Source organism: Ctenopharyngodon idella, chromosome 22, assembly GCF_019924925.1.
Source record: "Ctenopharyngodon idella isolate HZGC_01 chromosome 22, HZGC01, whole genome shotgun sequence".
Taxonomy (NCBI): Eukaryota; Metazoa; Chordata; class Actinopteri; order Cypriniformes; family Xenocyprididae; genus Ctenopharyngodon; species Ctenopharyngodon idella.
Window position 1 is genome coordinate 29,863,401 of NC_067241.1, and position 13,342 is coordinate 29,876,742.

General features: G+C 35.4%; 2 protein-coding genes across 6 annotated transcripts in view; one reads left to right on the top strand and one right to left on the bottom strand.

The window, feature by feature from the left end:
* Positions 1–13,342, bottom strand: part of LOC127505175 (uncharacterized) — a 456,255-nt gene that overhangs the window by 399,670 nt on the left and 43,243 nt on the right. The window lies entirely within an intron of this gene.
* Positions 1–13,342, top strand: part of b4galt5 (UDP-Gal:betaGlcNAc beta 1,4- galactosyltransferase, polypeptide 5) — a 198,397-nt gene that overhangs the window by 172,146 nt on the left and 12,909 nt on the right. For 2 of the 5 annotated variants that reach the window (XM_051880569.1, XM_051880567.1), the window contains exons 2-3: positions 10,643–10,762; positions 12,977–13,090. The exons of 2 other annotated variants lie outside the window; for them this stretch is intronic. In XM_051880569.1, the coding sequence (XP_051736529.1) occupies positions 10,643–10,762; positions 12,977–13,090 (234 nt within the window). The remainder of the gene's footprint in view (positions 1–10,642; positions 10,763–12,976; positions 13,091–13,342) is intronic. One more of the 5 variants, XM_051880570.1, reaches the window with a different exon arrangement.

The following is a 13,342-nucleotide window of genomic DNA, read 5'->3' on the forward strand; positions in this document are numbered from 1 at the left end:
AATGTTATGAGATTGTTTTAAATATTTTTTTGAATATATAAATAAGAAATGTTGGAAAGAATTATACTTTTAAACATGGAACTAAACCACCAGTAGGTGGTGGCGAGTGACCATCTTAATGAGTGAGTCACTGAGTCATTCAAACGATTTGTTCAAACGGTAATGAAAACACGGCTGAACGTTTCTGTGAGATGTGCTGTGGTTCTGCTGTGATCTTTGTTTGGAACTATTTTTGCTGCTGAAACAGAACAAAAATAGTCAATATTGCATCTAATTACTTTTTTAATCATGATGGTATTCAGGAAAACAGCACTCTTTAACTGTATCATATGTTATAAATATAAAAACTCCACATTTTTTAATTTTTACTGCAGTAGTATGCTAACTGAGATTCTTTATGTGTGCTGAGCTCATTTGTTTCCATTTCTCCTCAAGAGGCTGCATGAGCCTCAACCTTACCGTCAGAACATTATACTGTACATGTATTATCTTCCACTACTATCACTCGCCACTTACACTAAATGAAATAAAATCAGAATCATTCTCATGTTTTGGTGATTCCCTAGTTATTTTTTTGTTATTGACGTTTTAATCAGGCTACTGTCCAGTCGGGCAAGTAAATTATTAAGTTATATAGTTAAACTGTCAGCATGTTTAGCTAGTCACCTGAATATTAACATATTCTGGCACATACAGAGTAGATGGTAACTCTGATCTGGTTACTCTGGTTTGTTGCCAACAGGTTTTTAGACAAAAACTTGTAAAAATAGAAATGCAGTGGCATGCAGACCTTAATTTGGTGGGGTGGACAATATCAAACACAGGAAGAAGAGATACAGATGAGGAACTTTTTGTTTTAGGGTTTTTTTGTTTTTGTTTTTTGTTTTTTTGACAGGCCTAATGAGATTATAGAGCAGGCCTACTGACATAAGTTTTGCTACTTTGTCTCATTAAATTAAATTGTCACATACAAACGCTACATCACAGATATGATGAAATTACAGGTTTCACAGTTGTCTCGTGAGATTCCTGTCCTGAAAGAATTCCTGTCCTCTTGTTGTGATCTACATCTAGTGTCCTTAAACACGAAACAACAGAACATACTGCAGACAAGTACACAGACAGATGAGCTGACTTACTTATGCAAAATAATCTTATTTCAAACCGAAAACAAGATTATTTTGCTGACCCCATTGGCAGATTATTTTGCTTGTTTTAAGGAAAAACTCACTTAATTTTGACTTATTTGTTCTGAAAACAAGACAAAATCTAGAAAATGCTTCTTGTTTTAAGAATTTTTAGATATTTGGACTGGAAACAGGACAAAAAATCTAAGTAAGAATTTTTTTTTTTTTTTTCAGTGTTGTATGAACCCTTTTTTTAGTCCTTCACTAATGTATCTTTCTTATATTTTATGTATTTTCTATTAAAGAGTCTCTTAGATTTGCATGTGAAATGACCTAGGTTCAATTAAATGTAATGAAAATATCACTGATAGATTCATATACAATTCTCTCAGCAAATATTAAATACTAAACTTCTTTAAAAGTATAGATAAAAAAGTTTATAACAACCAACAATATGCACACACACACACACACACACACACACACACACACACACACACACAGACACATTTTTTGCTATAAATTACGGACATGGCATCTGAGGACTAATTCTCAGTTATTTTCCTTTATTTCCAGATTCAATCATAAGATCGTTCTTACGTGCTAGAGCATGTACGCACATGCGCACTCTTCAAAAACGGTGCTTAAAATCTCTTGACAAACTAAAATATGTAAATGACATTTGTATATTTTTTATATAAAAGATATACATTGTACTTAATGTCAGCTTGCTTTTTTTGTTCAAGATAACGATTTATTAAGTCCACATGTCATAAAAACAAGAAACTATGCTTCTAACCACAGCTCGAGAACTGTCATTCCAACCACACAAGTTTGCCAATGTTTGTTTGAACTATGGTTTCGGGAAACACCAAATCGTTGAACTATGTTAGTAACGATGGAACTTGCAATGTTAGTTGGCTAACGATGCTTTTTGGAAACGCACCCCTGGTTGGATTATAAGAGCAGACAGATTGCTATAAAAGGAGGTAAGATGTGCATCCAGTCATTGTGTTCTTGTGTTAGCAATGGTTCCCACCAAAGAAAGACGTGCAGCCATCATCGCTTTGCATCAAAATGTCCTCACCTTCAAGGAAATTGCTGCAAAGAATATTGCTCCTGAAAGAACCATTTACAGGATCATCAAGAACTTCAAGGAGAGAGGTTCAATTGTGGTGAAGAAGGCTTCACACGTCCCAGAGAGTCCAGCAAGTGGCAGGACCATCTCCTCCTGAGGAGCCACCAGTGCAGAACTGCTCAATATTGGCAGCACGTGTGTGTGATGCATCTGCATGCACAGTGAGGTGAAGACTTTTGGACAATGGCCTGGTGTCAAGAATGGCAGCAATGAAGCCACTTCTCTTCAAGAAAAACATCAAGGACAGACTGAAATTCTGCAGGATGTGCAAGGATTGGACAATTTTCAATTGTTTGGGACAATTTGCAAGCAATTCGTTTTTCCAGCATAATGGAGCAAGAGTGATGATGAAGTGGCTCGGAGATCATTACATTGAAATTTTGGATCCCTGGCTAGATAACTCCCCAGATCTGTATCTATAGAAACGTGAAAAAATTATCTACAAATACTGAAGCAATGACTGTACAACTGTACAGCTAGATATAACTCTACATATAACTCTACCCTAGATATAACTCTACCCTAAAACAAAATACACACACAGAAATATCTAGAATGTACAAAACCACCTTAAGCAAGCAAGCGTGTGTGCGTTAGGATTAGTTTGTAATATTTACAATTATCCTATTTAAAGAACAATGGGTGTGAATGGGAACTCCCTACACACACACACATAGGTTTGTTTTGCTTAGTGAGGACATTCCATAGACGTAATGGTTTTTATACTGTACAAACTGTACATTCTATCCCCCTATGCTACCCCTACTCCTAAACCTACCCATCACAGAAAACATTCTGCATTTTTTTCATTTTTAATAAAACATTGTTTAGTATGTTTTTAAAGCTATTTTATAAGGACTCATGAAATGTCCTCGTAAAATATGTTTACATCGTAATAGCAGTGTAATACCCATGTCATTATACAAACTTGTGTCCTCATAAATCATGAAAACAAGCACACACACACACACACACACACACACACACACACACACACACACACACACGCTTGTGTGTGTGTGTGTGTGTGTGTGTGTGTATATATATATATATATATATATATATACCTTCATGTGATGTGGGACTGGCCTTCATGTGATGTGGTGCACAGTTCAGGTCAGGTCATTGCCAGCGTGTGTCTCTGTGTTTTGTTCATATTGCAGCGAATTAACTCAAAGGGAAAATATTAATAATTATTCATAACTCATTATGATTATTAATTATGATTAATTATGAATATGTGAATCAGTTAATCAGATTAACTTGATGTAGCTACATTAAAATTAATATTACAATCAATTAACCTGTTCGTCCAGTGAACACTGAGTGTTAATTGTTTATTAATTTTAAGAAATGTTCATTTCCAGGTTATGGAAAAACAACATTCTTATTGTACAGTACTACTCGGAGCATGTAGTCAAGATCTAAATCATTTAAGAGGCAATTTATTAGCAGACGGAGTCAGAACCAAACCTGTATTGTGCACAATCTTTATTAACGATCTCACAAACACATAACTAAACTAAACTAACAAACACATAACATACACGCAGGTCACACACATACGTAGGTAAGAATGAGCAATGATAGAGTTGAACCGGAAGCGGGACCGGAAATGGAGCTATAGGAAAAAGTCAAAGACAATCTGGAAAAGAATCATCAGTTTCCTCAGTAACAAAACACCTTTGCTGACAAAGGTGGTTTACAAATCAATACTAAATCGCTGTTTAGTGTTCAAATGTACGATACTTGCAAGATGCCTTTAGGCTGAGGACCATCGGATCTGCAGGCTGAGGAGAAATCTTGATGATTCGGTCCGAAGTTGTTGCCAGTATCTTCTGCGTTGGATGAAGTACTATGAAACAACTTAAGCTGTTAATTTGACTCTTAGTGGGGAACAAAGTTCTTTCTCTCTCTCATAGATGAGCACATGGCTGGGTTGTAGGCCGAGGCCTGCAGGCCTACAGGCCTTGGCCTGAAGAGGCCTGCAGCCAAAAAGGGGTCTCTTCAGTCATCCAAGAAGCAAGAAAAAAAGAGAGAGGGAGGGGCGTTGTGCACTGGCTTTTAACCTCTGGTCAAAGTCGCACCTCTTAGGGTTGACGTGACCAATGAAGATGTTGTATTTCTGGGCGACAACACGCCTCCTGTCAGGGCTTTTACGACCGAGCAAGATTAACTGGCTGAGTTTTTGAAGAAGAACTATTAAAGATTCTTGTAATACTGATGTGTTGCGCAGGTATGGACATTACGCTAAATTTATCATAAAACAATGTGAACACACTTTGAGTACACTACAACAACGGTAATAATGGATACCATTTCCTGGGGGTGTGCATGTTCATTTATAGAACAGTCTGTCTATAAATTAATGCAGGAAAGTCTGTGTTCTCTGGAAAAAATGCAGGAAAGATGCAGGTTTTCTGTGTCTCTTCTCTGCTCTTCCATGTGGCAACCACATTCTTTAGAGCAATAAAACTTGTAACTGAGAACTTCTCGGGGGATGGGGGACAGACCCCAGAGTGAGCTTTAACCAATTATTGGTTAACTATAACAAATAATTGTGTCTGATTTGTCTCAGTCGTTACAATATATACAATAAAAATAATACTTTTATTTAGCAAGGAAACAATAAATTGATGAAAATTGACAGTAAAATACGTTTATAATGTAGGAAACGATTTCTGTTTGTCGATTTTCTGTTGATAATAATCGGAAATGTTTCTTGAGCAGTAAATTAGTATATTAGAATGATTTCTGAAGGAAATAATAAGGAGTAATGATGCTGAAAATTCAGCTTTGCCATCAGTTTACTGTATTTTAAAATCAAATAAATGAGGTCTTGTTCAGACTTCTTTCAAAAACATAAAAAAATCTTAGCGGCCTCAAACTTTTAAACAGTAGTTTATGTGAGCTTTTTTTTTTTTTTTGTCGAGCAGTGCTTTTATTAATAGACCATCAGATTCATATTTAGACTGAGATAGCTAATTTTTAAGTTTTCAAACCCCCCCACCCTGCAGCAGCAGTTGCACATGATCATGTGATCACAGCTTACTGAAGTCACGAGGCACTTTATGGCCGAGGTTGAATATAATTGTATACATGAATGTAATTATATCGCATTACACAAATGTTTGGCTAAGAAGCTTGAGGTCATCAGGATTCAGGATACATGAGATAAGAGATAAAGGAATCAGAATCACAAAGGTTTATGGAGATATTTATTGTTGCTTTAGTGCTATTAATGAAGAGCTCATTGATGCTTTTATAGGTCATGATATGTTATGCTAAATGCTTAGTCTGCTGCTGTGCTTTGAGAAAAAGCCACTAGCAACTGTAATGATCATCTAATCATATCATTGTAAAGAAAAGTCACAAATGAGATCCTTTTAAATATTGTTTTTTTATAGAGGCTCCTGCTTCTCTTACTGCATTGTTCAAGAGATATATTTATATATTTATAAAAGATATATAAACCTCCATTAGTGGATGGAAATCTTCTAGGGGAAGGATGAATTCATGAATTTGCACAATAAAAAAGGTCTTAATGAAAATTTTTGTTTTATACTATTATTAGTTTTTATTAGTAGTCCAGAAAGAAGTTAAAGGTAGAGTAGGCAATTTCAGAAAGGAAGCTAGCTTTGAAAGTATTAGATCCCACCCTCCCTTCAGAGTATCTCCAAAGTCACGTCTCCTTCAAAACACATGAACTTCAGAGTATGCAAAGTGTCAAGAGATGGTGTTAAATTACCTCATGTCTCAAAGCACATAACATTATAATAATAATGAACTTAAACAACTTACAGAGCTCTTACTTGTACCACCTGGCTGTTGCAGATTTTTTGGTCCTAAGACTTCCACAGAAGATATATGCACGTTTTAATTAGGGCTGTCGATTTAACACATTAATTAGATTAATTAATTACGGTGAAAAATAATGTGTTAAAATTATTAATGCATTTAACGCACTTGCCCTGCCCCAGACCTACGTAGGTCATCTGACATTTCAAAATGAGGGCAACAACGCACTGCGCGATGGAGCCTCTAGAATGAAATTAGAATGTCCCTAAAAATTCAAGATATGGGGCAAAAAATGCCCTTGTTTGAGTTTTTGTCTCATATTTACATCATATGATATAGTTAAACTATTTTTTTTAATAATTTCATATTTCTATAGGCCTACTAATAAAAACAAACAAACAAACAAAACAAAACAAAACAAAAAAAACATTAAAGGTATATTTTACCCAAAAATGAAAATTCAGTTTCAATTAGTTCAATTAATCACCACATCATGTAATTAATTACATTAAAAAAAATTTAATCGTTTGACAGCCCTAGTTTTAATATTTAAACCACTTCTATTATTGATTGCTATCAGGCTGTGAAGAGAGTTTCAACCAGAATAATATCCTACCTTTAAGCAGTTGGCAGGTCAGTGTTCATTTTATGTAAATGACTCAGGGCTTGCAGTGGAAAAAAATAATGTACCACTTGCTTCTGGTTTCTGTCATCCTCTGTGCAACACACCAACACAGTTCATCTATAGGCCGCTATGTGAATGCAGAGCTCTCCGGGTTCATTTTATTTTCACTTTTGCTCAATTACAAATATTTTTGGCCATTACAGGTTACTTTGCAATATACAATTTTATTTGTATAGCCAAAGCAGCTTTACAGAAAATCATGATGTTAATCTTTATAATATCTTTATATCTTCATGATTTACAGTATAGTTGCATTTTGCAGATTAGTGCTGTGCAATAATATAGTTCACATTTTGCGATGATGTAAACGGTCAAGCAGTTGAGATTTGCTATATAGTATATATTGTTTTAAGTGAGTATACTGTATGTTTGTGTATAAAGTTGGATTATAGTATTTGCAGGTTAGAGTGTTAATGTGGTGATATATCATGACAATGTCATGTAGCTACATGTAGCTAGCGATTCCAGATTCACAAATGAATCACTATTGAAGTTGTCTGAAATTGTGATTCAGTTTGATTCTCTCACTCGCTGAATTGTTTGCAGTAGTTTCTCACACTGAAATAGCAACTGCATAATTTAAAAGACTAAAAACAAAAAGTGCACTAGATGAGGTGGATATTTACTTTTACAGTCCTTTGTAGGAAACAATTTTTGATGGTTTGAGGAAGCATGCATCCAATGTATGTATGCTGTAAAAAAAAATGTTTTCACAAAGCTGTAAATGAAACAAAGATTACTGGAGTATGTTTTACAAGAAAATAATATTTCAGTCTTTCTTTGTAATTATTTGTGAAACTGACTAGCGACAACACTGAGTGAATATTGATCTACACCTATTTTTTTTCAGAGTATTATGTACTTGATATGATCTTTAATGGTTAAGGAAAATTCAGAATTATGTAATAATGTTGTTTCCCATGTACCTGCATTAGTCAGACATGTACTGTACGTTATTGGTTAATCAGAGCTTAAGGTGGGCATATACATTCCTAAGATTCCCATCTCTCTCTCTCTCTCTGTACTCTGTATCTCTCTGTGTGTGTGTATGTTGTGAAGCGAATGTTTTAGATGTGCTCATCATGGGCAAAGCTGTTGTAGCGTGTGTATGTAAACAAAAAAGTTAATATTAAACAGAGATGAGCTCTGTTAACCACACTGTAAAAATCGTTTTTGACTTTAGTAAACTAAACTTAATTTACTGTTTATCTAATTGATTTGTCCATTGTATTTCAAATTGACACAATTAAGCTATCTCAGCTTTTGTAAACCAAGTAAAATTTAAAAAAAAAAAAAAAACATGCAAAAAACAATAAGTTGAGTTTTTTTTTTTTACAGTGCAGTATTAATGACATACACGTACCGCCGATTATTCCATAGCTTCTACATGTGTTCTAACTGTAATGAGGTTTGTGGTTGAGTACAGTAAATGGGTGTAGTGTTAAAGGGAGGGACTGCACAATTGTAAACCTTTTTTAAAGATACACACACACTCTGAGCATGAAGATGTGTGGGTCATCTGAGGGACATTCCTATCTGAGCATAAAGAGCGATTGTTTTCTGCTTTATCAGCACGGCCTTGTGACTGCACAGGACCTACACACACAGACACACACTCTCGTGAAGGACAAAGTGAATGATGGCACACCACATTTTATCTTGCTGATGCAAAAATCAAACATTAATGCCACAAAATAAGGTTATTCTTGTACTTGAATGTGTGTGAAATCTATTGATCTCACAACAACACATGGCCTGTTGGTTTTCTCAACCAACCAACACCACTATGCAGATTTGGATTACACTTTGTTTTAAGGTGTCTTTGTTACACTGTGATTATACATTTAAATACTGAGTAATATGAACTTATTAATGTATTAAATAACTACATGTACTTACTAAAGGGTTAGGATTAGGGTTTGGTTTGTTTTAGGGTTAGTTGCATGTAATTATGCATAATTTATAGTTATTACTATAGTAACTTATGTAACAGTGACACTGTAAAATAAAGTGTTACCCAGATATGCTAAAGTTGTTGCACTTTGCAGCAGGTATAACAGGAAATATGTGTACAATATATTTGATATATTTACAGGATTGTATTTTTTTTCAGTCCCACTTTATATCAGGTGGCTTTAACTACTAACATTTAACATTTAAATTAATCATTTGATACAATGCACTTATTATGTACATACATGTTTTTACATTTTAAAACATTAGATCATAAAATTTTATTATTATAATTACCTACATGCAAGCTATAATTAAACTGTTGACCCTTGTCTTCCCTTGTGACCCACCCTTAAACCATACCACCAAACCTACCACCAAAGTACTAACCTTACCCGTATCCCACCTCAATAGCAGCAAAAGTGATTTGCAATACAGCATAAACACGATAAGTACATTGTAGTTATTTCTTGATTAAGTACATAGTAGTTAAAGACAACTAATATAAAGTGTGACCTTTTTTTTTTTTTTTTTTTTTTTTGTGGCTCTTTATTGTTGCTAATGATGCAAGTTCCAGCACTTTTGCTGTGTTCCAAAAACTTGCTGTCTATGGTTGCATTAACTCCCTTCTCACCCTGCTGAAAGACTAACACAGAAAGGCATGCTGGGCTTTTCAGCAGGGTTAAAACCAGGTAGTTGCCAATGGTTGGTTTGAACTGGGTAGTGAGGGATACAATGGAGGGGGGGAAATTAAGAAACACCTGCAATATTTCTTAATTAATTGACTGCTTGTCAGTAATTGAAATAAAATAAAATAAAATAAAATAAAGTATTAGATGAAAAACTTAAACAAAAATTGGCAACTAACCGAAATAAAATAGGTGTAAGTAAAAGTACTAAATTTACTAAAACTATTACTGAAATAAAAATAAATGAAAAATAAACTACTTAAACTAAAATAAAAATGGAAAATAAAAGTGAATTCAAAATATTAATAATTCTATAGCAGTATATAATACTAAAATAACACCGTGTCACCCTCATGTCATTCATATCACACATGTATAGTTTTCTTTTTTTTCCAATACAATGAAAGTTGATGATGACCAGTCTAAAGCTCGAAAAATGACAAAAATACCATAAAAGTAGTCCATAATTTGTGACCTATATTACTAGTCCTCTGATACCATGTGACAGCTTTGTGTGAGACTGAAACTTAAAGGGTTAGTTCACCCAAACATGAAAATTATGTCATCATTTACTCATGTCATTCCAAAGTAAGACTTTCGTTCATCTTCAGAACACAGATGAAGATGTTTTTGATGAAATCTGAGAGCTTTCTGTCCCTTCATAGACAGCTACGCAATTGACTTTTAAAAAGTTCATAAAGAGATCATAAAACTAATCCATACGAATGTGGTTTAGTCGAAATTTTCTGAAAAGACATGATTGCTTTATCGCTGAACAGATTTAATTCAGAGATTCAGATATTCATTGATACTCTCCTCAGCCAAAATATGTGCATATTTAAGTAGTGGATGGGAAGAATTTGAATTAATAATGAATAACTTTTCCTATCACATGGCTTGAGAGCACTTGGAATATATTACAATTGTCACGTGCTGTAACAGCCCCTGGTCACCATTCAAGTTCATTATATGGAAAATAGCAGCATGAACATTCTTCCTAACATTTCCTTTTTTGTTCTATGAATAAAAGAAATGGAATGACATTTCATTTTATGTTAAATATTCCTTTATTCTTCTCTCTTGTTGTTCTTTTTGCAGATGAAATCATTCTTATGGCCCAAATGTTACAGTCTCACAGCAGTTGCGGACTGACGGCCATAATAATTATGTGTTGTGTCAGTATGTACAGTATGTAGTTTTTCTATTGATAATAGCCTCCTCTCTCTCTCTCTCTCTTTCTCTCTCTCGTCAGTTAATGAATACCTGTTCATGGCTCAGGCCCGCGGAATCCAGATCCGTGAGAATATGAGGTATATGGGAGCTCAAGTTCTTGAGCAGATGGTCCGCACTGCATATAACATCAACGGCACAGGTACAAAACACTCATGATATATTCTCATCATTGTGATAAAGAACAGTGTACACAGTCAACAGCAATGTCATATCCTCAGGAAATAAATGCATTGTGATATCCTTCTGAAACCCACCAAAAAAAAGTTTTGCAATCCCATACTCTGTAGAAAGAGTCGTTAGCCAATCATATTTTTCATTCATAAAACAAGGCACCTTTGAAGCCAGTGTACCTCTTTAACATAATACTTTGCAACATTGATTTGATGAGCGTGTTTAATAAGATGTATATAGAAGATGTTTATACAAACCCGATTCCAAAAAAGTTGGGACACTGTACAAATTGTGAATAAAAAAGGAATGCAATGATGTGGAAGTTTCAAATTTCAATATTTTATTCAGAATACAACATAGATGACATATCAAATGTTTAAACTGAGAAAATGTATCATTTTAAGGGAAAAATAAGTTGATTTTAAATTTCATGGCATCAACACATCTCAAAAAAGTTGGGACAAGGCCATGTTTACCACTGTGTGGCATCCCCTCTTCTTTTTATAACAGTCTGCAAATGTCTGGGGACTGAGGAGACAAGTTGCTCAAGTTTAAGAATAGGAATGTTGTCCCATTCTTGTCTAATACAGGCTTCTAGTTGCTCAACTGTCTTAGGTCTTCTTTGTCGCATCTTCCTCTTTATGATGCACCAAATGTTTTCTATGGGTGAATGATCTGGACTGCAGGCTGGCCATTTCAGTACCTGGATCCTTCTTCTACGCAGCCATGATGTTGTAATTGATGCAGTATGTGGTCTGGCATTGTCATGTTGGAAAATGCAAGGTCTTCCCTGAAAGAGACGACTTCTGGATGGGAGCATATGTTGTTCTAGAACTTGGATATACCTTTCAGCATTGATGGTGCCTTTCCAGATGTGTAAGCTGCCCATGCCACACGCACTCATGCAACCCCATACCATCAGAGATGCAGGCTTCTGAACTGAGCGCTGATAACAACTTGGGTTGTCCTTGTCCTCTTTAGTCCGGATGACATGGCGTCCCAGTTTTCCAAAAAGAACTTCAAATTTTGATTCGTCTGACCACAAAACAGTTTTCCACTTTGCCACAGTCCATTTTAAATGAGCCTTGGCCCAGAGAAAACGCCTGCGCTTCTGGATCATGTTTAGATATGGCTTCTTTTTTGACCTATAGAGTTTTAGCCGGCAACGGCGAATGGCACGGTGGATTGTGTTCACCGACAATGTTTTCTGGAAGTATTCCTGAGCCCATGTTGTGATTTCCATTACAGTAGCATTCCTGTATGTGATGCAGTGCCGTCTAAGGGCCCGAAGATCACGGGCATCCAGTATGGTTTTCCGGCCTTGACCCTTACGCACAGAGATTGTTCCAGATTCTCTGAATCTTTGAATGATATTATGCACTGTAGATGATGATAACTTAAAACTCTTTGCAATTTTTCTCTGAGAAACTCCTTTCTGATATTGCTCCACTATTTTTCGCCGCAGCATTGGGGGAATTGGTGATCCTCTGCCCATCTTGACTTCTGAGAGACACTGCCACTCTGAGAGGCTCTTTTTATACCCAATCATGTTGCCAATTGACCTAATAAGTTGCAAATTGGTCCTCCAGCTGTCCCTTATATGTACATTTAACTTTTACGGCCTCTTATTGCTACCTGTCCCAACTTTTTTGGAATGTGTAGCTCTCATGAAATCCAAAATGAGCCAATATTTGGCATGACATTTCAAAATGTCTCACTTTCAACATTTGATATGTTATCTGTATTCTATTGTGAATAAAATATAAGTTTATGAGATTTGTAAATTATTGCATTCCTTTTTTATTCACAATTTGTACAGTGTCCCAACTTTTTTGGAATCGGGTTTGTATATTGTGTTTTTGAATGTAGGATGGGCTTAAGGACAGTATTTCTCGACTCCAGATCTACCACAATGATTTAGATATCTCACTAATTAAAACACCTGATTCAACTCATCAGCTTTTTAGCGTGTTGAATAGGGAGACATCTAAAACATTCTTGGAGGTGGATCCTGAGGACTGGAGTTGAGAAACATTGCTTTAGGATACACCAGGGTTTATGGAATATGTGGTCTCAGGGGGGAAAAAAAGAATGGACAGAAAAGAACTGCTGGGTCTCAGGAAGATAGTGGTGATGTTTGTAATGTATTGATGCATGAATGTTTGATTCTCTCATTTTCTAGACTACCCATATGAGTTTAACTTCAACGAGACAGATGTTCCCACCACTCCTTACCTCCCGGATGGCTTCACATACAAGCCCGATCAGGTCTGCCCGGAGAAACTGCCATCCATGAGTAAGTTCACATTCAATTTAATTCACATTTCAGTAAGTGCAGAGACTTAATGTACAGACTTCTTCTCTGACATCCAATATAACATGCATCATAAACATGCACTTGAAGTTTTCAAAACTAGGTTTTCACTTGGTTTTGGTACAGACAACAACATGTTCTTGGTGTCATCAGCTATGTGCTTATAAGATCACATTTGAACAGAGACTGTGACAAAAATATATATGATCAACAGCAGTTATCATAACAATATGA